At 38.2% G+C, this 25,793-nt stretch overlaps 4 protein-coding genes across 6 annotated transcripts; 2 read left to right on the top strand and 2 right to left on the bottom strand.

Annotated features, from left to right (window-relative positions):
- The first annotated feature begins 2,237 nt into the window (after window positions 1–2,237).
- LOC103416006 (uncharacterized) lies at window positions 2,238–2,763 on the top strand. The gene has a single exon (XM_008354283.4). It carries the CDS (start codon window positions 2,350–2,352, stop codon window positions 2,644–2,646), a length of 297 nt encoding a protein of 98 aa, XP_008352505.3. The 5' UTR covers window positions 2,238–2,349; the 3' UTR covers window positions 2,647–2,763.
- A 4,804-nt stretch (window positions 2,764–7,567) lies between these two features.
- Window positions 7,568–9,866, top strand: LOC103418673 (zinc finger A20 and AN1 domain-containing stress-associated protein 8-like). 2 transcript variants are annotated; one of them, XM_008356776.3, is made up of 3 exons: window positions 7,568–7,701; window positions 7,851–7,922; window positions 8,957–9,866. In XM_008356776.3, exon 3 carries the CDS (start codon window positions 8,970–8,972, stop codon window positions 9,486–9,488), a length of 519 nt encoding a protein of 172 aa, XP_008354998.3. In that variant the 5' UTR covers window positions 7,568–7,701; window positions 7,851–7,922; window positions 8,957–8,969; the 3' UTR covers window positions 9,489–9,866. The 2 variants fall into 2 exon arrangements, with proteins under 2 accessions (XP_008354998.3, XP_008354997.3); XM_008356775.3 differs by having other exon boundaries at window positions 7,570–7,701; window positions 7,851–7,888.
- A 697-nt stretch (window positions 9,867–10,563) lies between these two features.
- LOC103418674 (uncharacterized) lies at window positions 10,564–13,488 on the bottom strand. Of its 2 annotated transcripts, none has more exons than XM_029099331.2 (2): window positions 13,216–13,488; window positions 10,564–11,353 (listed from the first exon to the last, which is right to left on the bottom strand). In XM_029099331.2, exon 2 carries the CDS (start codon window positions 11,332–11,334, stop codon window positions 10,777–10,779), a length of 558 nt encoding a protein of 185 aa, XP_028955164.2. In that variant the 5' UTR covers window positions 11,335–11,353; window positions 13,216–13,488; the 3' UTR covers window positions 10,564–10,776. The 2 variants fall into 2 exon arrangements, with proteins under 2 accessions (XP_028955164.2, XP_070674822.1); XM_070818721.1 differs by having other exon boundaries at window positions 10,564–11,349; window positions 13,211–13,487.
- Window positions 13,489–20,427: 6,939 nt separating this feature from the next.
- LOC103415995 (AP2-like ethylene-responsive transcription factor PLT2) lies at window positions 20,428–24,495 on the bottom strand. Its single transcript, XM_008354274.4, has 10 exons — window positions 24,355–24,495; window positions 24,054–24,246; window positions 23,579–23,957; window positions 23,144–23,226; window positions 22,995–23,003; window positions 22,790–22,878; window positions 22,578–22,651; window positions 22,412–22,462; window positions 22,250–22,326; window positions 20,428–21,547 (listed from the first exon to the last, which is right to left on the bottom strand). The coding sequence occupies exons 2-10, from the start codon at window positions 24,199–24,201 to the stop codon at window positions 20,811–20,813; spliced, it is 1,647 nt and encodes a 548-aa protein (XP_008352496.3). The 5' UTR covers window positions 24,202–24,246; window positions 24,355–24,495; the 3' UTR covers window positions 20,428–20,810.
- Window positions 24,496–25,793: the final 1,298 nt, after the last annotated feature.

Below are 25,793 nucleotides of genomic sequence, written 5' to 3'. Positions count from 1 at the left end.
AAGTTGTCAAATATTTTAAACTTTTGGATTTAAACTAATATAATCTTGTGGCTAATATGCATTTGGTCCTCAAAATGAGAATCTTAGGAGAGCAAGACTGTTGTAGGGGTGGTCACGGGCCGGACCAGGCCCAAAATTGGAGGGACTGGACCGAACCCGCTTGAAAATACAACGGGCCGGGCCGGGCCGGGCCGAGTTTGGCTATTTTGAAATTGAGAACTGGACCTAACCTGGCCCGTATAAAACGGGCCGGTTGCTACGGGTCCAACGGGTACCTTTTTTTTTTTTTTTGTTCTCTCTCTCTAATTTTCAGCATCCCACCCAGATTCCAGTCGAAGAGCCGCCGAAGACAAATCAGAAAACTGGATCCATCAGTAACCACGGCCTAGAATTATTCAAGAACAACAAAATAAGTAGGCTAAATCTAAAAGTATACATCCACGTGATTATGAATCACATGCATTTAAATCGAAAAACCTCGAAAATTAAGCAGAAAAAGAAGAAGATAATCAACGATTGAGTAGTTAAAATAGCCCTACATATTTCTTCTTCAATTTTTCCTTGCTTTAACAAATTAACCTGCAACTCCCAAATATAACTATTAGTCAGTCCCATCCCCTCAAAATTCCCAGAACAGTCACACTAGCCCCATAAACCCCAGCCAAGCCTCCACCAACCACCCTAAACACTCAGCCCAACCGTACCACCACCCCCAAAAGTGAGTACCTCGTGAATGACGACGGTGAGGTTGGCGATGATGTTTTTGGCCGTGCGCTCGTCCAATCCGACTTTGACGAAGAGCTTGAGGTTCTTTTCCTTCTCGGAGGAGCGTCGTCCTTCCCAGGCATGGCTAAACATAGGAACGGAATCTGAAGACCGATAGACCCCCGACGACTGGAGGCGTCGAGATCTGGATTCTGGAGGCTGGAAATGGTTGTTGAAACAAAGAATTCGAGGTCGAGATCAAGGTCGAGGTCGAGGTCGAGATCAATGTCAAGATCGAGGTTGAGGTAGAGATCAAGGTCGAGGTCAAGATTAAGGTCGAGAGAAGTCGGGGACTCGAAAGGAGTGGGGACTCGGAAGGACTCTGGAGTCTGGATCTGGAGAATTCGATATAACCCATGTGGCTGTGTTAGAAATAAATGGTGGAGATTTAATCTCCCTATAATCAACGGTGGAAAAGGTTCGGGCTGGGGGCCCATTTTCTCTGAAATTTGTACCCGCCCCGCCCCATTAATTAAGTAGACCCGCCCCGTTTTGAATTTACAATATATGTACCCGCCCGTACCCGCCCCGTACCCGCATTACCCGCCCCTACCTGCGGGTCCAGGACCCGTTTGCCCAGCCCTAGACTGTTGTATCCTACACTATAGAACTGTGTTACATGAAGAGGGTGTGTGTGAGAGTAGTTTGGGTATGTTAAGTGAGTGTTTTAGGATAATCCCCTTAACTAAAAAGTAAATGTGCATTTTTGTTCAATATGTAGGTTTGTTTAACAAATTATGAGACATGCACTTCTAATTTTGTATATTTAGAAAGAAAAATAAATTTGAGAAGTACAAAATGATTTTTTAGAGTGTCAATAATATCTTCTATCAATAAAATCATCTTTAATTAATTTCTTTGCAATTCTAAGATACAAGTTATATTGGGAGAATAGAGATACATGTTATGAGCTCGTTTGGAAGTACTTTTAAAATTACTGAAAGCACTTCTAGAGAAAATGTTTTTAGGTTCTCAAATCACTTAAAGTGTTTTCGCAAGAAGCACATTAAATATTTTTTCAGAATTTACTTGAATTATAACTAAGGATTGATTATAAAATATTTTCACTAAAAATGTTTTCAGTCATTGTAAAATCACTCTCAAACGAGCTTTATAATAGAAGAATAGAGATACAAACAAAATAACTCGATGGTCTTAACATATTTTCACTAAAAGTGTTTTCAGTCATTTTAAAAGTACTTCCAAACGAGTTTTATAATAGAAGAATAGAGATACAAACAAAATAACTCGATAGTAGGGGGAACACTCTGAACGATTTAAGCTATACAGGTGGCATTTCATTTGTTATTTTGTTATACAATTATAGGCGGCGTTGTTCATGCAAGGCACACGCACCTAAGAACCGTTCCCTACCTCAAACAAAACCCAACAGATTTATTCCAAAAATAACCAACATGCTCCTCCATAGTTAGAAACTCCAAAGCTATATAACCCCCAAGGCTCTCCCTATTTTCCTCAGGACAGCTACAAACTACTACGAGATCAATACAATACTCTAAAATCTTAACATCCGATTACAAGGCGTGTTTTCGATCCCTCGACCGACCACACGCCACCCACAAAATGGCCATGAAGAATATTGCCTTGGTTGTCCTCGTAGTTGCTGTCTGCATAAGCGCAGCAATGGCTGCTGAACCTGTAAAAGGCGCCGCAGCCGCCAACGCTGAACCTGTAAAGGGCGCCGCAGCCACCCCCGCCGCAGCCACAACCGCTGCAGCCACCCCCGCTGGCACCCCCACCGCTGCAGCCGCAGCCGGCCCTGGAGCTTCTGCTCCAGCACCTAGTGGAAGCAACATGAACGCCGTTGGATCTCTGGTTGGAGCTTCACTCTTGTCCTTCTTGGCCATTTACTTGAACTAAATTGTTAATTAAGTGATAAAATAGGACGAGAGAAGTACTTGATCATCTTTTTAATTAGGGTGTGTGCATGTAATTAATATGTTCCCCAATAAATGAAGCTATAACGCTATTTACTCATATTATTCTTCATGGCTACGTTTATTAATCTTTCTTTGTTTATCATGTGTTTGCTTCATTTGCAATTCCACCAGTTTAATTAGTGCAATATGTTGGAACTAAATTCTCGCACATCCGCGGACGGAAAAGAAATTCAGTTAGAATTGTCCATGATCTTCGGTGAATGGGGTTGATTGGTGTTGGAACAAAAAGCGCTCAAATCCCTAGACGGAGGCGAAATCTAGCCAGAATTGCACATGATCTTTAGTGAGGGGAATTAGAGGTTAATTGCACATGATCTTCAATAGGCTTTAAGCTTAGCCTGTCGAACTAAGGCTCTCAGACTGCGCTCCATGGGCTATAAGCTTTTCAGCCATTCTTGCCACCCGAAGTACTACGTGTCATGGGCCCAAAGATCATGGTCACATAATTGGGGGGTGTGGTTGAATCCATATCAGAATGCCTACATATCTTCGGGAAGAAGAATCAAACCGCTAGTGTAGTTCTAAGAAAGAATGGTCTGATGTGTGCTACATCATGAACCATCCTTGGTGAATAGGCTATGGTGGGCCGTTAAAGAGATGAGTTCTCCATAGACGTGTCTGCGCGTAGACCGCGTGGATGCAAAATGACCTATGTTAAGCATAGAGAGAATATAAGAGAGGTGTATCTTCAGTTGCGATTGATTAATTCGTCGATCGACATGCCCGATCAATGCCCAAGTTAGGGTATTTATAAAGATCTTCACAATCCCTGTAGGAAAAGTAATTCCAATTAATCGATAGACTATCTAGGAGGGAATGTAGGATAATATATCCAATTTTGCTAGGATTCTGATTACATTGCTTAATCCCAAGATATCCTAATTAAATTGCCTTGAATTAGGGTTTCCTTACTTGGGACACAAGTAATATTTCAATGGGCTTAAGCCTAGCCTATTGGACTAAGACTGTTTGACTACACTTCATAGGTTATGGGCATTCTGGTCCTTCTTGCCACCTAAAGTGCCACGGGTCATGGACCTAGAAAATCATGGTCCAACTATATATAAACAGATGAACTTTCGTGTAGATAGATAATGGTGTAATATGTATATCGATAATACAATGATACTTTTTACTATTGACTTGCTATCTACTAATGTCATCGATAGTTTAACGATATTATACATACTCACGAAATATTATTTATCAAACGTTTGTTTTTTTGTCAAAAGGACAAAATTTGTATCGATAGATAATGTGGATGTATATCGATAAACACAATGATATGTTCTGCTATTGACTTGCTATCTACCAATGTTATTCACGGCTTATCAATACAATATCAACAACTTAGTCATTTAATCATGTAAAGAAAAAGGATAGTTTCGTGTTTTATTTTATTGCCAATTCAAAATATCATGAAAAGAAATTGGGAATGGAGAAATGTAGGAGGTGATCAACAGCTGATCATGTGAATTAATTGATGAGATTCCACCAGAGAAAACTGAGATCATCTTCTTTTTCTGCAACTTTTCTATGACACGGAAGTGTCACTTTATGTTTATGCTTTTATACAAACAAATAGATGTGAAGCTAACTACAACGAGCTGTTATAAAACCAGATTTTCATTCGTAGGAAGGTCGATTAGGTTTACAAATTTGCTATGCTCAACTAAATTAACTAAAATCACGCTAATGGAAATTTCGAAACCTAAAGTTTGCAATATTGGGCTAGACCACATACTTGCCTAATGCAACGGGTTGGACTTTGCGTAGGGAGGATGACAATGGAAGGTTGGCCATGCTTTACTTAGCATGAATCCTAATAATGTTATGTCTTAAAGGGGTGAAGGGTGTTTGTAGAAAGCCAGTCTTGGTTTCGTCGGTAAGGCATGTGTTTCTATTGCTTCAACAAACGATCTTCTCCGAAGAATTCTGTCTTCCTTATATCAAAGAAGTATGAGATTTTTCCAATTAAAAGATTGCAGCTAAGTTAATGATATGGTACAAATGTATTTTAACCAAAGAATGCAATATAAGCACAAAGCAGGTCGCGGAAAATATGCTCCCATAGATCTTATCTAGTTCTAACTATCTAATCTGGAAGAATACATTTCTTGAATTAAATGGAGGTTGCAGAAAATTTCTGAAAGACAATAACATATGCTTGGGAAATTGTTACCTTTTTTGTTCCACCCATGAATCTTTGCACTGAACAATATTTGTGTAATTTTGGTTTGCTATCAAATTCATCTGCAAGAAGGAATAAGGAAGAAAAGGAAAAACTTACATACGATTTTCTTACTTCCTTTTCTCAAATTTGTGAAGAACAAGAGACCAGTTCCAAAAACTTCTCCCCCAATTTGCTCTATTACTTACAATCTTCCTGACACAGAGGAACTTATGGATTAGGGATTACGAACTGTCACCCTTGGAAAAGAATTCTGGAATACCAAAGGTTGTGAGAGAAATTTTCAAAATCTGACTCCGAGACCAAAAGTTGTGCTAAACAGGGTTTGTGCCGTTAAACACCTCTTCTACAACCGCGTCACTTCCATCTTTGATAACACATTATCATTCGTAGTTCCATGAACCACCTTCGAATAATCGAAGCACAAGAGAGTATGCAAGTCGAATAAAAAGGAATCATGGAGAAACCATATGACTAACAGTAATGAAGACAGCAGTACTGCTTAAAGATTAGCTAGACAAGACCTGAAAAAAAGAAAGTGATGGCTGAAAATACTCTAAGACATGCTTTAAATCAAACACAAATGAAGTTTTAAAGTATAAAAAAGAGAGAATATTTGAGGCAAAAGCAAAGGGAAAAAAATAGAACTCATTAGTGACTGGTTTGCAAACCTTTTTATGTTCAAAATTTGTAAAGGCAGTGTTTGCTTGCAATTTGAGGTTCCATAGATATCATCATCACTACCATAATATATGTGGTTGAGGTGTCACCCATCATATGCAGTTCATAGTTTGATTGAGAGTGAAAGATAAGCAACCAAATGGAAGTTAAACTATAAAGTTTGTGTGCAATTTTTCCAACCATATATGTTATGTTTAATTTTCAATCTATCATCAAAATTGCTTAAGAATTGTTAAGTTTTCTCCTAGAAATAATAAATCTATTAAAACTAAAGGCCTAATCGGATAAATGGTCCCCGTGGTCATAAGGTATTCGGATGATAGCCCCTGTGGTAAAAAAATTCAGATTTAAACCCATATGGTCTAAGTCTGTTAGGATTTATGCCATTCTGTTAAATAATGTTGACGTGGCTGCCACATATATGACACGTGGCTGCCAAATGTCTGCCACGTGGCAAAAATAATAATTTTTAATTTTTTTTTAAAAACCTGAATTTTTACAAAAAAAAAAAAAAAAAAAAACCCAGAAGCTCCCCCCGCCCTCCGCCCGTTCCCCCCCCCCCGCCGGACTTCTTCTTCTTCTTCTCCCCGCGCGACCCTCCTCCCTCTCCTTCTTCCTTCTTCTTCTTCTTCCCGCCGGTCTCCCCGCGCGACTCCTCCCTCTCCCTCTTCCTTCTTCTTCTTCTTCTTCTTCTTCCCGCCGGAGACTAGCTCCCCCCCTCGCCGGAGCCCTCTCCCCGCGCGACCCTCCTCCCTCTCCCTTTTCCTTCTTCTTCTTCTTCTTCTTCTTCTTCTTGCAGATCTGGGTTTTTTTTTTTTTTTTTTTTTTTTTTTTTTGTAAAAATTCAGGTTTAAAAAAAAAAATATATATTATTTTTGCCATGTGGCAGACATTTGGCAGCCACGTGGCATATATGTGGCAGCCACGTCAGTATTATTTAACAGAAGGGCATAAATCCTAACAGATTTAGACCACAGGGGTTAAATCCGAATTTTTTTACCACATGGGCTATCATCCGAATACCTTATGACCACGGAGACCATTTATCCGATTAGGCCTAAACTAAATTGGTCAACAACACATGTAAGTGTAGTCACATTGCTTAGAGCTCGAATCTTTACTCCTGCCATGTAGATTAATTTAAGGTATATTGCCAGTAGGAAAGAATTTCATCAAGACAACATTATTTCTTAAAATCTCTAATATACTTTTTCATAAGCCTTTATTAAACTCGTGATTATCTAACCCATGAATTTGTGTTTTATATTGATCAAGTTGACATGTACTCTTATTTGTACATTTTTTAGCAATTGAAAAGACATGTTTACATTTTAATTAAATTCGTGAATGACTAATATATGTTTTCGTTGCAAATACGAATTCTTACTCTAGACTGCTGTTCTAAAAAGTGGCATAATTGACCACCCATGCACACTAGGCAGAGGTCGGGCGTCTGACTAAGGCCTAGGCGTTTAGAAAATCAGTGAAGCCTCCACGAGACAATTAGGCAGGATCGTAGGCGATTTAATATTTTATTTTTTTAAGTTAAGAATTTGAAAATATTTTATTTTAAAAGAACTTTACACTTTGAATACATATTTTATTTTACGTACTCAATCAATTGTAGTACTTATTTATATGTTTTTATTGCTATATAATAAAGTTAACTACATTAAAAAATCCGCCTAAATTCTTTAGGTCGCTCGACTAGTGCTTTTTTCGAACCTTACTCTAGGTATCTAAATTGTGTTTGGTATCCAACCAAAAAATCTACAACCATATTATTGATTTTGACTTGGAAAAGAAAATCTCAAACATTACGATTGTGATTAACCGACCACTACACCTAACCTCACCACCATATTTCCCTAACCTTTTCCAAAACCGTTATTAGCACCTCAGAAAAGGGACAAAAGAGGAATTTCAGGACAACGGAGGTAAGACCTCCCGCCAATAGGAAACCGCCACGTCGGCCTCATAATAGAAACGGTCGTTGTTAAATTGCACGGGAGCGTCACACAGGAAAAATAGCGAAACACGACTTTCTCTCTCTCTGGCTGGCTCTCGCTTTCTCTCTCCTCGGGCGATCCAAAATCTGCTAGGGTTAGGGTTTTGAAAATCCCCTAATTTTGATTACTGCTTGATTTCTTTGTGTTTGGTTCAATTTTTCTGCTTTTGATCGAGGGCTTCCTTTGATCTTCGTATTCGGTTACTGACTCTCTGATTGTAATTCTTGGTTTTTTGGTGAACAGGGACTTCGTGTCCGATGCGATTCTGAGCTCGTGAATCGGTAGGTTCAATTTCAAGAGATTTGTTTTAACAGGGTAGGGTTTCTGTGCATGTATATATATGTGTGTGTGTATGTGCTTATATAGCTGACTAAATTTGGGGGGTTTTTTTGTTTGTTGATTTTTAGTGTTTTTAAGGTTCTCTGCAATTTTGCAATTTTGGATGTATGCATGTGTATATGTGTGTTTGTATAGCTGACCAAGTTTGGGTTTTTGTAGATTTGAAGTGTTTTTGAGGGGTTCTCTGTAAATTTGGGATTTGGGGATTTTTGTGTTGATTACCCAGTTTTTGTTGATTCCAGGTGTTTTCGATGGGTTTTCTGCAAATTTGCAATTTGGGGTGTGGATTATTTATTTGGATGATTGATTAGTGAAAGTTTGCGAGTCAAAGGTCCGGTATTATGTAGATTGTAATTGCTAATTGGCCATAAATCTGAGGTTGAGTTTGAACTTTGGCACAAATCAGGTGGTCTATAATGATTAGATTTTATTTTTTGTATGTAATTGCTATCAGTTGGTTGATAGGTGTTTATGTAGCTTCACTACTGTACTTGTTGGCATAACGAATGTCCGTTCGCGGATTATAATAAAGATTTCGCTTCTGATTTTTATAGCACAATTAGCGGTTTTCTATTTTTATGTCTTATTGAATTTTTCAAGCATATGTTCATATGATGCAAATTCAATAAGCCTTTTACAGGTTTAACATCTTTGGATGTTGTTAGTGATGTTATACAGGTTTTCTGGATTGAAATCTAAACGTTTTCTGTTTAAAGATGAGTTGTTGTGTGCAAATTATAAAGATAATGAAATACCCTGACTTCACGTTCTTCGATATTAAGTAACATGGAATCGTATGCAGTCTTAACAACTTTTTCCTTTCAAACAAAAAATTAGTATTTTCATTGCTTATATACCAGCATTAAATTGCACCACGAGCATTATTTTCATTATAAGTGGCGTGTTTGCTGAGTTTTTCATGTGTTTGTTGTTTTGGTTGCATGTGTGTGGCGGACTTGTAAGTTTTCACTCTTAATAAGCTGTACCCCATTAATTGTTGGTTTTCGCAGGTAAGTTGAAAAAATGGAGCACGAGGAGACTGGATGCCAAGCAGCCCCTGAAGGTCCTATTTTGTGTGTAAACAACTGTGGGTTTTTTGGAAGCGCGGCTACTATGAATATGTGTTCCAAGTGTCACAAGGATATGATGTTGAAACAGGAGCAGGCGAAGCTTGCTGCATCATCCTTTGGAAGCATTGTCAACGGAACATCAAGCATCGATGCAAATGAGCCTGTTGTTGCGGCTGCTACTGTGGATGTTCAACCCCATCCAGTGGAGCCAAAAACTCTCTCATCGCAACCATCATTTTCCTTTGGTTCAGGGTCGTCTGGTGAGCCAAGGCCGGAGGGCCCAAAACGTTGCAACACTTGCAACAAGCGGGTTGGATTAACAGGGTTCAATTGTCGGTGTGGTCACCAATTTTGTGCAGTACATCGTTATTCAGACAAACATGACTGCCCTTACGATTATCGCACTGCTGGACGCGATGCTATTGCGAAAGCCAACCCGGTCGTAAAAGCTGAGAAGCTCGATAAAATCTAAAGCCTGATGCAGTGAAGTTTCATTTTCGAAATTGATGCTTGTTTTCATCCACGAGATGGCTTCAGAGTTTGCAGCGGTATCTTAGCACTTGCCGTTTTATAATGTTATACCTACTGGGGTGCCAAGGCGATCTAGGCATCTCTGCACTCTGAAGAACTCTGTATTTGTTGTGATTGGGAGAACTTTATGTGTTGCCTCGTGTCTTTCTAAGTTGTAGTCTGTGCCGGTTTGGTGGACATGGTTCGGGTTAATCTACGTAATGCGTCTACGCGCTGTTTATATCGCATTTCTTTCTTCTATTACATGTCAGTGGATCTTGTATTGTAAAGTATTGATGTGGTTTCCATGCATAAATCTATTTACCCTTCCTTTCTGGTCCATCGTGTTGTCATGCATGTTGTAAATATTCAGGGCCAGTTTGGTATCTTACTTGAAAATTACATTTCTTGAATACAGTTTTTTTTAAGACTTAAAAACTTGATTGGTTTGCGATTTAAAAGTTTTAAATCTTACAACTTAAACTAAACAAAGAGATTTAAAAAGAGGGGATCTAGGAGGGAGAAACAGGAGAGAGTAGGAAAGAAAGTAATGATGATTGAAGGAAAGAGAAAGAAGAGAGGATTGGACGAGATAGAGAGGAAGATGAGTGAAAGAAAGAACCGAGAGAATGAAGATAACGGATTGGAGGGAAGGCAAAGGAGTGAGTTTAAGTTTAAAAACTCTAAAAACTCACTTTTTATATTTTTAGAGAATATACTATATTTTTGGATTAGTCTTGAGTTTAATTTTTAAAAATTATCCTACCAAACAAATTTTAAGGACCTAAATTTTGAAAATTGTTTTTGAGTTTAAAAGTTAGTTTCAAGTAAAGTACTAAACAGACCTTTAGGTTTCCATATGGTTTTATCAGTTTCAGAACTCAAAGCATAACCGTCGTCACAGAGAAAAAAAAGGACGAAAATGGCAGTTAATAACTGCAATGGAGTTTTAGCACAGCTTTTGCCCTCGAGGTTTCGCATTCAACTGCTCCCTCAAACAGGGCAATTAGAAAACTTTTGGATCGCGCACAAGGATATAGAACTGGGCAAGTCATCCAACACAAGGGAGCACAATAGATGAACTACGTATAATGCAAAACTGATGCATTCTGTACCAAAATTTCGATCGACGAGAGATTCAACGGTTAGAAAATAGTTATCGGTTCTGCACTCTTTCCGGCTTCTATTATTTTCTACTTTGAGAGGGTTCACAAGCCCTCTGACCTAACACTACAAAAGTCCGGTCCGGGTTAGATAGAAATCCCTTTAGATTCAGCTTCAAGATACTTGCATATCCTCTCCATGACCTCTCTGCCCTTGGCACTGTTCTGCACAAACTTCTCAGCGCATCTTTGTTCAACCTTTTCCGCCATCGATGCCAATGCTGATAACGGCTTGATTCGAATGCTAGTCTCCTGTCGACATAATGTCCAGCCATTTGGGTTCTCTGGGTGGGGATCATACCTGATCTTCTCCTCCACCTCTATGAACTTTTCAAGGCTAATATTATTGGTGGTGAGTTGCATTGATCGTGCTTGCGCATCCACAACTGTTGACTCGACGCAGTGGCAGACATCCTGGCGAACAATTTTGCGGACAAACCATGGTCCTGGCGCATGGACAGTGATAGCACGTGTGGTGTAAAGCTTTCCTGTGTTGGGATCAAGCTTGTGGTTCAGAGTGTCAACTTCAAGGATGTGTGATAGCGTGCGTTTGTTTTCAGCATCAGCAAATTTTTTCCATGATGCGGAAGTCACCCGGTCCCATGGGTGCTTGTATGTGTACTCTTGCGTGTATGCCTTCACCATCTCTTTTGTCACTTGGTGTCTTGATAAAAGAACATTACATTAGTTCCCAGAAAAAAAGAGTAAGATCATAAAATATGGTTCAACTTCTCAAACATAGTGATACATAGTAGAAAATTTCAGCTAGTGAAATATCATAAATGAAATGAGAGAGCGTAAGCTAAGAATTTAGGTTATCATAGCCAATGCACCTGACTGCAATCAATTTGACTATGCACGATTTCAAATCAATGACAGTTTGGGCAGTGAATGAGGCCCGTAGATAGGAGTATTCAGACCACAACAACAACAAAAAATACCAATCATGCAATTGGGAAACACCAATCAAAAGTAGGCTGGGACTACATGATGACAACGCTCTTAATTTGGGAGTTCCTTCAAAATTTACACCGAATTAATTTGTACTATGTGGTCGTTTCTAAACCCATTAGAAAAACAGCTACCAGAGAATGTAACTACAATAACCTATTTTTGCTTGATGTTCAATCTTACGGTGACAGAAGAACAATACAATACTCTGACGCCAGAAACTTCTCAAAATATCAAATGCTTGATCAGAGATAGACTATAAAGTTAAAATTCGTATGGATTACTGGGTAGAACTATAAATACACGGATAGATGATGTCCAATGCCATTAAATGACTAACCAACGAAAAACGACGACAAGACTTTCTGGATTGCTCCTCATCTAGACTTTTCACTAGTTAAAGGCTCCTATTTTAGGTTAATAACTCCTATTAGAACTGTTATGGCAGACACTTCGCTTACATTATGCATTCCTTTACACTCTTAATGGTAAATGATTGTAAAGCTTTTACAAATATGTGACACTTGCTCTACGCCATCATTAGACTACCATCTTCCTTGATGCACATCTCTAGAGCTAAAAGCAAATGCAGAAATACTACATAGATATGCATCACGGAGGAATGTCAACTAACGATGCAAAAGTTGATGCTACAATTCTTCTAAAAAACCTATAAGAATTGAAGGATCTGAAAAGAGCAAAACAAATTTTTGATTCTGTGAAGACCGCAAGACACAAAAAACTGAGGGTTGTACCAGAATTTCAAGACCACGATGGACATTACAAACTTGCCTACATATGGGCATCATAAGCAAATATACTACCAAACTGATAACTAAAAGAATCAGGTAGTTATAGCTGGAGAAAAAGCAGCACCACCGGCTTTCGTTCACGACAAACAAATTAATATTCTTTGCACCAGCGTCCTACTTTTAACATAACACCACGCTGTAACATTCATCGTCGAAGCAAGGTGAACATCCCACAAAACCCAATACTATCTCACCCACAAATCAAGTTTTTCCCTATGCAAAACCATTGATCCTAATCTTAAACTCCTACAAAGAAAAGGGCAGAATTCAAAACCCAAAACCTGGTCTCAGAAAAGCTTATTAATTTCTCAAGCAACAACCTTTAGCTCCAAAGCAATTCCTAAAAACTTACCCTAATCTCAAAATCCCTCCACCCTTCTTTGTAATATTAAACACAAATTAAGTCCCATGAAAAAATATAAAGCCAACCCATTTTTTCACCACATAAACAACAAATCACAGATGTAACTCTAAACTCAGATAAAAAATTATTCAAATTCAGATAAAATTCACAAAGGGTCCTCCAGAATCAGAAATCTATGAACTTTTTTCACCGCAGTAACAGCAAAAAAAACACAACAAATCAAGAACAGGACCAACACATACACGCAAATAAAAAAATTCATCGAATTGTTTCTTCTAAATCAGTAATTCCAATTTCAGTTCGAATTCACAGGAAAAAAAATACATAAATCTAGCAAAAAAAGACCCAGATGAAAAAAGAAATAAAGGATGAATTAGAAACTTTCAGCAGAGAGCTTACCTCAACGGTGAAATTAATGAAAGCCCAAACACAATATTAAATATCTATTTATCAAATTTCGACGAAGCGATTGATGGATCGCTTTTTTCTTGTGCCTGTACGAATTGCCGTCCTCTTTAAATTGATGGTTCTTCCATTTCTTGGGGAAGTGGTTAATGGATTTCTAGCATCGGAGTATTTTCGAACTCGCCGCTTTAAAATTTTTGGTTTTTCCATTTATTTATTTTTATCAAGAAATTGTGAGGATTTTGTTTTTTCTTTTCTTTTGGAGAATATAAAATAATTGAAAAGAACAATTGGACCTTTAAATGTTTGCCTGAGGGCCAATTAATTGTGTAGAAGGACCAAGGTTTTAAATGCTGATAATATCGACGATATTTCGTTGATATTATCGGTTTTTCGCGTTACCGATATTTTAATGGTTATCCAATTAGTTTTCGTCAAAATATCGCGATATTATCGATAATATCGCGATATTGTGATAATATCGCGATATTTTGGATCTGTGCAAATTGGAGAATAATGCCGGAGCTTCTACAGCTCTGGCTGACTGTAAAAGAGCACCCTAGACTCCGATCTAGGTATCAAAATGAAATAGAAGACGAGATGAATGTTTTTATAAATTTCGTTTGCCGTGAAACGGTTGGAGGTGTTCAGAAAGTTCGTCGACACCCACGGCCTTGCCGAAGATGGGTGTGCCTATTCCCAAGCCTATTTCATCCCAAAAACCTTGCAAAAATACGAGATAGAACTTCAATTTCACATCTAAGCTTCGATCTAGAACAGAAAAAGGTAAACCCGAAGCTTACCTAACCGGAGAAATTCAAGAAACTCGCCAGAGGGTTCCTGCGTTCGCCGAGTTGCAGAGACGAGAAGGAGAGGGAGAAAGACAAGGTGGGTGTCTTCCTGAAGTAGGTGCGATGGTGTGCGTGTGTGTATGTGGGTCTCGGTGCAGAGAGAGATGAGAGAGATGAGAGTTTCGAGAGAGAGACGGCACCGACGAGGCAGAAGACGCGGACAAGGAGGAACGCGAGGGAGGAGCAGAAGGTCATGTGCGAGAAGGATCGAGAGACTGAGGTCTCTGTGCGTGTGTGTGGGAGAAGGGAGAAGAGAGATCAAGAGATCTCTCTGTATGTGTGTGTATGAGAGAATGGAGAAGGGAGAGAAGAGAGAAGGATCAAAAGAGTGAGACTAAGGTCTCTGTGTGTCTGCGTGTGTGATGTTTGTGTGCGTGTGTGGTGGTGTGTGTGTGTGTATGTGTGTGTGTGTGGTTCCTGTCAGGACTCAGGAACTTGCTGACAACTTTTACAATTACTTTTGACAATTTCAGACCATGGAAAAAAATAATGGTGATTTCATTGAAAAGAATCTAAATAATTCAAAACCCAGACAACTTTTACAATTATAACTTGTACAATTTCAGACCATGGATGGTGGTTTCATTCAAAACCGTGTGCCACTGTGATATTCTTTCACATTCTTAGATGTGGAGTATCAGATCATCACACATTTTTTAACCTTTCGAAAATTAAAACCTCTATTACACATTTTCGTTTCTTCTTCTTCCCTTACCCCTTTCAGAGCCATTCCGGATCCATTCCAAAGCTTCAACACAAAGGGTTCCATATTTAAGGTAAGTTTACAAACTTATATTTAAATTATTGTAATTATACAACAACAAAAAAATTTGTGTGGACTCGTATGTTAATTTTTTTTAAGTAATTAATACTTGCATGTTAATTTTTTAAAGTAATTAAGTAATGTTGTATAATTATTCCCTAGGATAATTTTAATATGTTTAATGTTATTTATTATTTTATTAATATATAATCGTCATCACTACTATATTTTTTGGCCAAAAAAAATTGTCTAATTTTCATGAAAAATAAATATAGGTACGTTTAAGATGTCTAGGGGAGTTACTAAACATGATCCAGCTTGGGAACATGGAGAACCAATAGACGGAAACAAACATGGCACAATTTGTAAATATTGTGGTTGGGTAATGAAGAGTGATGGAGTGACACGACTTAAATACCATCTTAGTGGATTAGATCCAGCAAAAAATGTCCAACGATGCGATAATGTTCCCCCAGAAGTGAAGGCATTCATCACCGCATTATTAAAAAATAAAAAACAGCAGAAGGAAAAGATAACACATGGAATGGAAAATATTCGAGCTGGGTTACGAGGAGAAGTCATTGGCCAAGCGGTTGACAGTGATGATGATGACGATGAGGACGAATGTGATGATGACATGGGACCTGAAGAACGACGCAGTTTGAAACAAGCATTACGTGCCTCCAAACAGTCAGCATGGGAAAAAGAACACCTTCATAAAATTCCTAATAGAGCACAAGGTTCCGGGACAAGTGGTGGTGCACAAATGAGACGGGAAGGCAGTGTTAGAGAATCACAACCAACACCACCAATAGCCCCAAGTTTATATAAGTCATCCAAAGCACGTCAAAAGAGTGTTTGGAGTTATTTCACTGGAGGTAATGTGAAGGAGGGAATGGGGCATCTAATTAGCAAGTTATTTATCTATGAAAATGTCCATGCTGAGAAGGCATCATCACATCATTTCAAAAATATGGTAGTGGGATGTCAACAGGCTGGTGTTGGAGTACAACCTCCCACTCCCTATGAGGTAAGAAACAAATATTTGGATATGGAGTATAAAGACATTGGCGAGTATGTTAACAAGTTGAGGTCAAAGTGGGAAACTAATGGTTGCACAATCATGTGTGACGGATGGATTGGCTCGACCAAATTGTCTATCATAAATTTCATGGTATACTTCAAGGGAAAGACAATTTTTTTGAAGTCTGTTGATGCTTCAGACCATATAAAGAACTACAAGTATATTTACAAATTATTGAGGGATGTAATCATGGAGGTAGAAGAGCATAATGTTGTCCAAGTTGTGACCGACAACGGTTTTGCATTTTTCAAAGCTGGAAAAAAATTAATGAAGCATCATAATGTGTTTTAGACATCATGTGCAGCACATTGTATTGATCTCATGTTTGAGGCAATGGGGAAGAGAAAGAATGTTGCTACTGTGGTAAAAAGAGCTAGAACGATAACAAATTATATTTACAATCACAGTTGGTTGTTGGCAAAGATGTGTGAATTTTGCAAAGGAGAAATTATTCGTCCAGCTACCACTCAATTCACCACCAACTATATTACATTAGACATCTTACTTAAGAAGAAAGCAGGGTTGAAGCAACTATTCACTAGTGACGATTGGGCCATCCACAATTTGAGCCGCTTAAATGCAGATCGTATGGTGGAAAGTATAGTGCTTGATCATGCTTTTTGGACTCAATCAGAACATGTGTGCCAAGTGTTTGAACCTCTTTACAAAGTTTTACGGATCGTTGACACAGAAGTGTATCCTACTATGGGGGCAATATATGAGTTGATGCGTGTAGTGAAAGATGAATTGGAAAGAAAACATGGTGCAAGGTGGGTTATAAAGATAATTGAAGACCAATGGTATAAAACATTATACCATGATTTGCATGCAGCAGGTATAAATTATGTCATAATTTGCAATTCATTTCTTTAGTTGCATAAGTATTATTTCTCTTATTAGAGTATGTGTTTCTTTGAACAACATATTATTTGAATCCTTGATACCAATATAGACCTGGTGTTGGAGATGATGGTACCCTTATACGTGTTGTACATAATGTATACTCTAAATTAGACCCTGCATCACCAGCAGTTGGCCAATTTGGAAATGAGGTACACAATTACTTAAATTATAATAATTACTTTGTTGGATTAAACTAACATGATTTATTGAATTCAGCTAACATGGTTTAAAGATGCAAGAAGAACTTTTGGAGAACCAACATCAGTTGCTGCTCGAACAAAAATGTCTCCTAGTGAGTGTAAACATATTTCACTATCAGTTTATAATAGAATTTGTTGGAGTTATTAGGCTTATCAACATTGTTTTTCATTGTAGCTGAATGTTGGATCATGTATGGGACTGATGCACCAACTATGAGAAAGTTAGCAATCAAAGTATTATCACAAACAGCTTCCTCATCTGCTTGTGAAAGAAATTGGAGCACATTTGCACTCATACACACAAAGCAAAGAAATAGGTTGGCTCATAGTAGGTTGGAAAAATTAGTTTATTGCTACTACAACATGAAGCTTTAAATTCGAGATAAGGAAGCAGAAATAGATCATGTCGACCGTGGTGACTCACTATATGTGTTTGATATTGTTGCTGAAGATGATGAACATGAAGCTTTAAATTCGAGATAAGGAAGCAGAAATAGATCATGTCGACCGTGGTGACTCACTATATGTGTTTGATATTGTTGCTGAAGATGATGATACAGAGGGTAACCAACTTTATCAATGGATTAGACCTTTTCATTTCGATGATGATGAAGGTAACCCAGCTCCCAGAGTTGCTGAAGAAGCACGTAATGAAGGGATAAATGTAGAAAGAGTATTAGAGGGGGAGGTGGGATCTAGCAGCGTTGACTCTTTGGAAGAACTTTTGCGCCCAAGACCAAGAAACATTGGAATTCCACCTTCTTCCAATCCTACACAACCACAACATCGTGCTGATACTAATGATAACTCTAGTACAAGATCAAGAGACTCACCTACCACCGGAGGTGGGAATGATGAAGGATATAGTGGAGCTGGAGGTAGTGGTGGTGGATATGGAAACTATGTTGGACCACCTCCCGGATTTATGAGTCCCTTCACTGGTGAGGCAAACTTCACGCATGCAACACAGGATGAGGACCATGGCAGTAGGCGGGCAGGACCAGGAATTGGTGCCATAGGGAAGGATTATACTCGCAGAGAAAGAGGCAAGGGGATTTTGTCAAGTCAAGAAGATGACTCGTTATCTATAACTTCGGACTCTGTTGGAGTGGGAAGTAGTAACTATGGTTATACACATAACCAACCATTTCCCTACCCTTCATATCCCATTCCTGTTGGGATGAAATCGAGCAACTCATGGAAACGGTCTGAGACTCAATCTTCAAATGATTTTGCTTATGGACAACGTCAACCAATCTCTCGGATCCATATGGGTGGCATGTTAACAATTACATGCAAAACTATTTTGGGGATTTATCATTTGATGACTACTCTTCACAATACACTCACTCTGCACATAGAGATGATGAAGATAGTGAAAAATTTGAACCTCATAGAAACTCTATGTGGTACTAAGTCACTCATGTATCTTACCATGCAATGTATAAAGTGTAAAATATTGTACTAATTCATTATATATAAATGATTATGGTGTGTTTAAACTTCTTTCATTAATTACTACATATTTTCTACACTCACAATGTTTGCCAGCTCACTATATAATCAATTTAAATCAATTAAATCCATCATGCAATGCATTTTCTTCCAATTTTTTGTGATAAACTAATAGATAATTGACTAAATAAACATCATGCAAAGTTTCAATAAAAATTTCCAAGTTTTTCTTACAATTTCCGTGGTTTCCATAGTATTTTTATCGATATCGATAATATCCCGATATTTCCATCGATATTTCCGTATTTTTGGACTACCGATATTTCCAATATCATCGATATTTTATACCTTGAGAATGACCCAAAAGCCACCTGGACATTCTTATTAAAAAGGACCTCGACTCAGAGGACAGAAGTGCTTTCATTAAGAAGCAAATCGAAATTTTAATAAAAATACTACTTCAAGTGGACTAATTATAGGTTTATCTTCCTCTCTATTTTAGAATTAAGTATTAGTTCCTATTTTTCCTGCTTCTAATTCGTGTCTTAATTTTTTCTACCTTATCACAACTTAACCAATTTATGTTGTAGGTACAATGTAAATCGGCATATACAGTAGTATGGATTATAAAACTAGACTAAATCTAACAACAACTCAAATTTCAGGAAACTGCACTAATTAGATTTCCATGAGCGGTAGGTCTCGGGTTCGAGACTTGGGAGCAGCCTCTCCATAAATGGGGGTAAGGCTAGCCGACATTCACCTCTCCCAGACCCTGCGTAAAGCGGGAGCCTTGTGCATTGGGTACGACCTTTTTTTTTTTAGAATAAATTCAACAACTCAAATTTCAATTGAAAATAAAAAATCTTCCACACGTAATTGCGGTAGAGAAGAACCTTTATTCATGCTTTATTTACTCATGTTTTAGTTGCATAAGTGGCGTCTTCTTTCTGTATGCCGGTCCTTTTTAGGGCTCTATATATTATAATTTGTCTTTGTTGGACTTGTTTTATGAATGTTATCTACAATTTGACAAAAAGAAAAGAAAAACTCAAATTTTTTGACATGCATCAAGTATTACCCCTCTTTATTTCATGTCTCTCTCCCCTCTCTTTCTGCCTCCCTCTCCACCTGCATAACGTAAAGATAAAAAGAAAATGAAACGACTCAGGTGGGTCTAATATCGCCTTGGAAAACTCAGCTCCTTTCCAACATTCATCTTCTTCCTCTCTCCTTCATCATCTATACTAAGTGCAAATCGTTGTCATCCGTCTTGATCTTGTACCTCTGTGGGCATCAGGGTCTGCTATCGCCAAAGCCTTTTGAGGGTTAGTTTTCTCTCTTACTCTAAATCTTTATTAATTTCTATACACAAAGGTGTATGTATGTTGGATTTTAATTTGATATGTTTTTTTTTTTTTTTAATTCATGTGATGATATAAGGTCTCCACACCAACAATTGCTTAAGAATTGGAATAAATTGCAATTGAGTGAGATTTTATCCTGAAATCAGTCCGCAATATAATTATCTCAAACAATTGTGGTACTCTATTCTATTGGTTTTGTCTTTCTAGAAATTTAGTAATATTATTGAGATTGTAGTCTGAAACCAATTCGCAATAGGGGAGTAGCAAGTGTGCTTATAAACCCGTACAATGTTCTTAACTAATTCTCCCGCGTGATTAATCTTTGAGCCTAATACATGGACACATGCGGCCATTAGCTTCACATGTAAGAAAATCCACTTTGATACCATTGAAAAGGTTGAAGTTCCACCTAAAACAAATGGTCATTAGTAGCCGAACTTCTTACAAGCTCATGCAATGTCTCTTTATTCTTCGACGTTAGACTGATTTTTACGACATATTCTCACGCTACATTATGCAATAATTCGGTGGAGAAGGTTAAGATATACGTATATACAATACTTGCATTTGAAATAAGGTGGAGTAAACTCAAATGGAAATAATGGCCTACCGGTAACACAAGGAGAATTACATCAGCAGCTGCGCAATAGGTCTTACGCACACAAAATTTAGGGTTTCAACTTGCACCCATATTCTACTGATCCTACCAAGTTTTACCACAACGGGATTAATTTATGGTCAGACTTAAATGTAAAGATCGACAAAAAAACAACAGCAAAATACTAGAACAAAATAAAAGGTCCTCCAGCTCCTTGAGTTTGCATTGAAAATCAGCTCCTGTTACTTCAAAATCACCCAAAATATAGACTCAAAAAAGGAATAGTAAACTGTCTCTAACCATCCTTAAGTCCTCCCGATCACAAAATTACTAATCTCCCCATACAAAATCTCAATGTCGACCCTCAGTCACTCCACATTGTAAAAATACCCATACCCTCCTCCATTAGGCATATCATAATCAACCTTCACAAGTGCAAGCTCTTCTGCTGAACCCACTCCATTGTTTGCTGTTGAATTTGTAGCCAACCCAACTCCATTATTTCCTAAATACTCTCCAGCACTATAGCTCCCACTAGAGCTCCCGGTGTTGTGATCCATCACACTAGAAGAACCCATGTCCATGAGACCTTGAAGCAAAGCTGGGTGTGTACTCTGAAGTCCATAACTATTATAGAATTGCTGGGTAGGCTGGTATTGCTGCTGGGTCTGGTGCAACTGAAGCTGGGTTTGGATGTAATTTTGGTATGAAGAAGGGTCATGATGGTGGGTGTACTGAGAAATGTCATGGTTTTGGAGAGTCAGTAGAGGCTGGGATTGTTGTACATTTTGATCAAAGGTTGACTGAGGCTGCAACAAAGAGTACGCTTGCAAATTACGAACGGCTGAGGTTGATGGGCTGGCAGCTCCGGCAGCCGCATAGTGAAACGTGGAGCCAAGAGCCATCATTTCTTCCCGTTTTCTAGAAGATTCCAAGGCCTGAGCCTCTTTGAGACGCTTTGCTGCCCCTCCTCCAATGGGGAGAGTATTGCTTTCCAAAATGCTCTTCACGTCGTATCGATTCATGTCGAAGTTGGTTACGGCGTTTAGGCCTCGGAATTTTATTGCTGCTATGTCGTAAGCTTCAGCTGCCTCCTCCTCGGTACCTATATAGAGTTCAATCGATCAAAGTCACATACCACATTTACTTCAAAAAGTATCTTACACCAAGAAGTATTACTATTTATATAAGTAAAAAAAAGTACCTATCAACCAAAAATGAGGCTACTAATTTTTCTAATCGATCCCATAATCTTATATATGAATATTTATGTTATAACTATATATAATATATATACATATAAGGTAATGTCTAGGAAGCCATGTCACATCCCGGCCCGGGGTGGACCATTTCCCGGGCCCGCTCCACCACCATAGCACGATATTGTCCGTTTTGGGCTTACCATTCCCTCACGGTTTTGTTTTTGGGAACTCACGAGCAACTTCCCAATGGGTTACCCATCCTGGGAGTGCTCTGGCCTCCTTCTCGCTTAACTTCGGAGAACCCGAAGTCAGTGAGCTCCCAAAAGGCCTCGTGCTAGGTAGGGATGAGAATATACATTTAAGGATCACTCCCCTGGGTGATGTGGGATGTCACAAGCCATCAATTTAAACCATATTTTGTAAATCGTACGCCATGATTGTTGATAGATGAATTATCACTTAAGTGTTGGTTAACACATGCTAATTTCCTATTGATGACACATCACATTTGGTCTATGTAGAATTACTCATACATATATGTATATGGAATTGTATATGTGTGATATAAATACAATGCAATAATTGTATTGTATGCATGGACATACTGAAAGTTCCCAAGTATAGATCTTTGTTGCCGGCAACTCTGCCAATCCTTGCTTGCCATCGTCCGTGTTGGTGATGCCTGAACAAAGATTTTGTTTCGTGCAATGAGATAGAGGAAGAGAGACATGGAGACAAAGCGTGCCTAGCTAGCTAGTTTAGTGTACCTTGTAACTCCGCGATACATGGACGCTCCCCTAGAAAAGCCACTACTTTTCCTGAAAGTTTAATTAAATGAAAAGAAAAGTTAAGACCTTCTAGTACAAAAGAAACAAATTCTTGAAACAGAAAAATGTGTAAATTAGGGAAATATACATTATCTATTTCATTTACCTTCTAATGGCTGCCACAAATTCTTGTCTTGTCATGTTCTTCATCTCCTCCACCTCTTTCTCATAGTTACTGATCTGCAGCAATAGTATAAAACTACTCGAAGAGCCATATATAATATAAACACAACTCTCGTTTTCTTTCCTTTATTTTATTTTTATCACATTGGCAACCGTTAATTCGTTTTTTTTTTTTTATGGCATAAATAAACTTACTGGAAAATTTGTAGTAGTAGATGTTCCCCAGTACTTCAGTGCAGCCAAGTCATAAGCCCTAGCTGCTTTATCTTCTTTGTCATACCCACCTGTTTAAAATAAGCCAAAAAAACATTGCTTTCATATAAAAAACATTCAAAACCATCAACTTTAAGAATTCAGGATGTTAAATAACAAGTTGTAGCAAGTTAGAATCTGTACTCACCCAAGTAGACTGGAAAAACCACGCCCGAAACAACAACGACCATGATGAAGATCAAGGAAATGATGGTCAGTGACACATTTGGGGTAAAAATATACTTTGGCGTATGTAACACAGAAAACCCTAGCGGTAGGAGAATAGGGCATAAATACCTTGGCGGCCCTTCCTGGATTGTCCTTCCCTTCTGCAACTATTATCCCAAAGATGAGCTTCATACCTTCCTGTCCACCTATGCCTGTTTTATTTGTATATTTACAGATGCAAATTATTTATGTTAATGTATAAAAGGAAAGAAAGGTTCTCTTGGTCACCTGGTACCAAGGAATGCATTGTCACTTATTCTTAGATTTGATATAAGGGTTGAAAATGGATAGAAATGTGCTTTAATATGAGCTCTTGATACAAAATCTAAGAGTGAATGGCCAGAATACCTCGATCGCCTAGTGACCAAGAAAATAAATAGAAATGTGCTTTAATCTGAGTTCTTTATATAAAATCTAAGAGTGAATGGCCACAAATCCTCAATCACCTAGTGACCAAGAAAACAAGGTTCTATAAAGAAAACATAAATGGATGTAAAAATTGACCTTGTTACACCACGATAAATAGATGTTCTTTGTCCGAATGTGTCCAAAGTCCTCCTTGGGGTAGCTTCCACGGTAGTAATGCTGGTATTGTCGGTGCCGGTTTCACATGTTGAAGAACCCTTGCCACTTCCCATTGATAGGGTCAACGATTGGAGGCTGTTGGATTTTTCTTGGAAATCAAAGTTGCTAGAATTGTCTACCACGGTGTTTTGTACAGTGACTATGTTGTTGATCGGGAATAAGTAGTCGGAGACAGAATCGTTGGCCTGAATATCGTTGAAGGCTACAAGATCTGAGTGGTTCTCGGATTTGCTCACGCCAAGAAAATCAGCCACCTTTGGAGCTTCATCGCTTCCTTGAGTATTAATCATATTCCACTCTATAAATTCACAAAGTATAGAGAAGAGAGAGAGATTGAGAGAAGAAAAAGGAAAAAAACAGACAGAAAATATGCATGAAAAGAAAAAAGAATTACCTTGGTTTTGGAAAGGGTTGTCCATGGTCTCATTTACTAACCCTAGAGAGAATTGATGAGAGTGAGAAGGGTGAAGTTCTGATGGCAAGGAAGAATTAGTAGGAGAAAGAGGAAAGGAAAGCCAGTTGTTTGAATTCATGGACCCCATTTTGCTTTGATTGAAATTCTTCCTCCAAAAACTCAAAAACTTCTCCTGCACAAGGAAATGGAAAATGTTATGATAAACATTCAAAGAAACCCAAAAACTATAGCTAGCGGTGTTCATAAGCCAGAGAGGAGAACAAGTGATATAGATGTTTACCCAGGAGACTGTAAATAGCTAGGGTTTGAAAGAGTGATTGGTGAAGCAGCAATTCTCTCTCTCTCTCTCTCTTTCTCTCTCTCTAGATTTTCATGTGTAAAGAAGAATGTAGTTTTGAGAAGATGAGAGAAGAGAGGAGGGGAGGAGGCTGAAAAGAGAAAATCTTGAGAATGATAAAAGATATACTTATATGAATTAGCATAAACTAGGTAGCTAGGGTAGGTAGCCTTACTCTATGTGTAAAACAATGACAAACAAATTAAGTAACGAGTTATATTATTATATAAAAATATGTTTGTCACCCCTTTAGCAGTGGTCATTTTAGGCTGGTCTAACTCTGACTGATCTGACTCTTAACGCCACATTCGAACTCTTCAGAATCAAGTACTACCACAATAGTTATATAAATATATATTTCTAATTGTAAATAGCGTTTGCTATCTTCATCACCATAAACTAAATTAAAGAGACACGAGTGTCATACTAAACTACAAGTCGAGCTCCAATTCAGTCTTTGCACTGAGACAAACCCTAAATTCCAACTTGGAAAAGTCCAACCAAACCCTCTCTCTCTAAAATTATCTACCTTTATCTCTACCCACTAGGGTTTATTGGAACTCTCGACCTCGTTAAGTGCAACAAATGACTCCCGAAAACCCAGCATTCCCACACTCTGCAAATCATCTCCCACTCTCAAAATCGACACTCTACGTAAAGTTAAACTAATTAGATTATAGATATATCTGTACAAACCCAACCGACCTCTCTCTCTCTCTCTCTCTCTCTCTCTCTTCTTTTACATTTATCTACAAAGGGATATATATAAGAGAGAATTGAGATTTTTGATCAGGTGATCGAAGCCATTTTAAATCAGAAGAGAAGATCTGCCAAGATTGGGGTGCTCTCACCACCAAAGAAAACCCAATTTGTGGATCCCCGAGTCGTGCATGTGTAAAAGACGTGAGTGTACGGACATGCAATATATAAACCTAAAAAATCCGACATATTTAATATTAAAACGGACTTGGGTAAGGAGTAAGGATTGCTCGAGTGTTAAAAAAGTCTCACCAAACTCCTGCTTCTTCCATTATTAAAAAAATTGGATTGATTCCGAAAAGAAAATTAAGAAAAGATTGAAGGATTTATCTCGCTAGCTAGTTTTTGGTTTCCCCGAAGAATTCTGTTGACCACCAAATTGGTTTGCGTATCCGTCAAAAGGTGGAAGCAGATATTTACTAATTAAATATCTTCTGCTAATGTCCTGTCTACAGTTAGAAGCTTGTATAGTGTTGTGCCGTCCAGTTAAGCGCCCAGGTTAAAAAAATGTTAAAGGTCTTTAAACTAATTAAAAATTATACCAACAATTAATTAGCCTCCACCAGTATCATATAGATTGTAGAGTGTACACTGCACACCCTTACTGACCAAAACATACATTC

Source organism: Malus domestica, chromosome 03 (assembly GCF_042453785.1).
Source record: "Malus domestica chromosome 03, GDT2T_hap1".
Taxonomy (NCBI): Eukaryota; Viridiplantae; Streptophyta; class Magnoliopsida; order Rosales; family Rosaceae; genus Malus; species Malus domestica.
This window is presented reverse-complemented; position numbering and strand designations above follow the sequence as displayed.

Excerpts from the sequence above, each read along its gene's own strand:
- LOC103418674 (XM_029099331.2), bottom strand. The coding sequence starts at position 11,334 with ATGGTGAAGGCATACACGCAAGAGTACACATACAAGCACCCATGGGAC.
- LOC103415995 (XM_008354274.4), bottom strand. The coding sequence starts at position 24,201 with ATGGGGTCCATGAATTCAAACAACTGGCTTTCCTTTCCTCTTTCTCCT. Across the intron at positions 22,652-22,789 it reads CTACTACTACAAATTTTCCA|ATCAGTAACTATGAGAAAGA; the intron begins GTAAGTTTATTT and ends CTATTGCTGCAG. Across the intron at positions 21,548-22,249 it reads TCTATACTTGGGAACTTTCA|GTACCGAGGAGGAGGCAGCT; the intron begins GTATGTCCATGC and ends AACTCTATATAG.
- LOC103418673 (XM_008356776.3), top strand. The coding sequence starts at position 8,970 with ATGGAGCACGAGGAGACTGGATGCCAAGCAGCCCCTGAAGGTCCTATT.
- LOC103416006 (XM_008354283.4), top strand. The coding sequence starts at position 2,350 with ATGGCCATGAAGAATATTGCCTTGGTTGTCCTCGTAGTTGCTGTCTGC.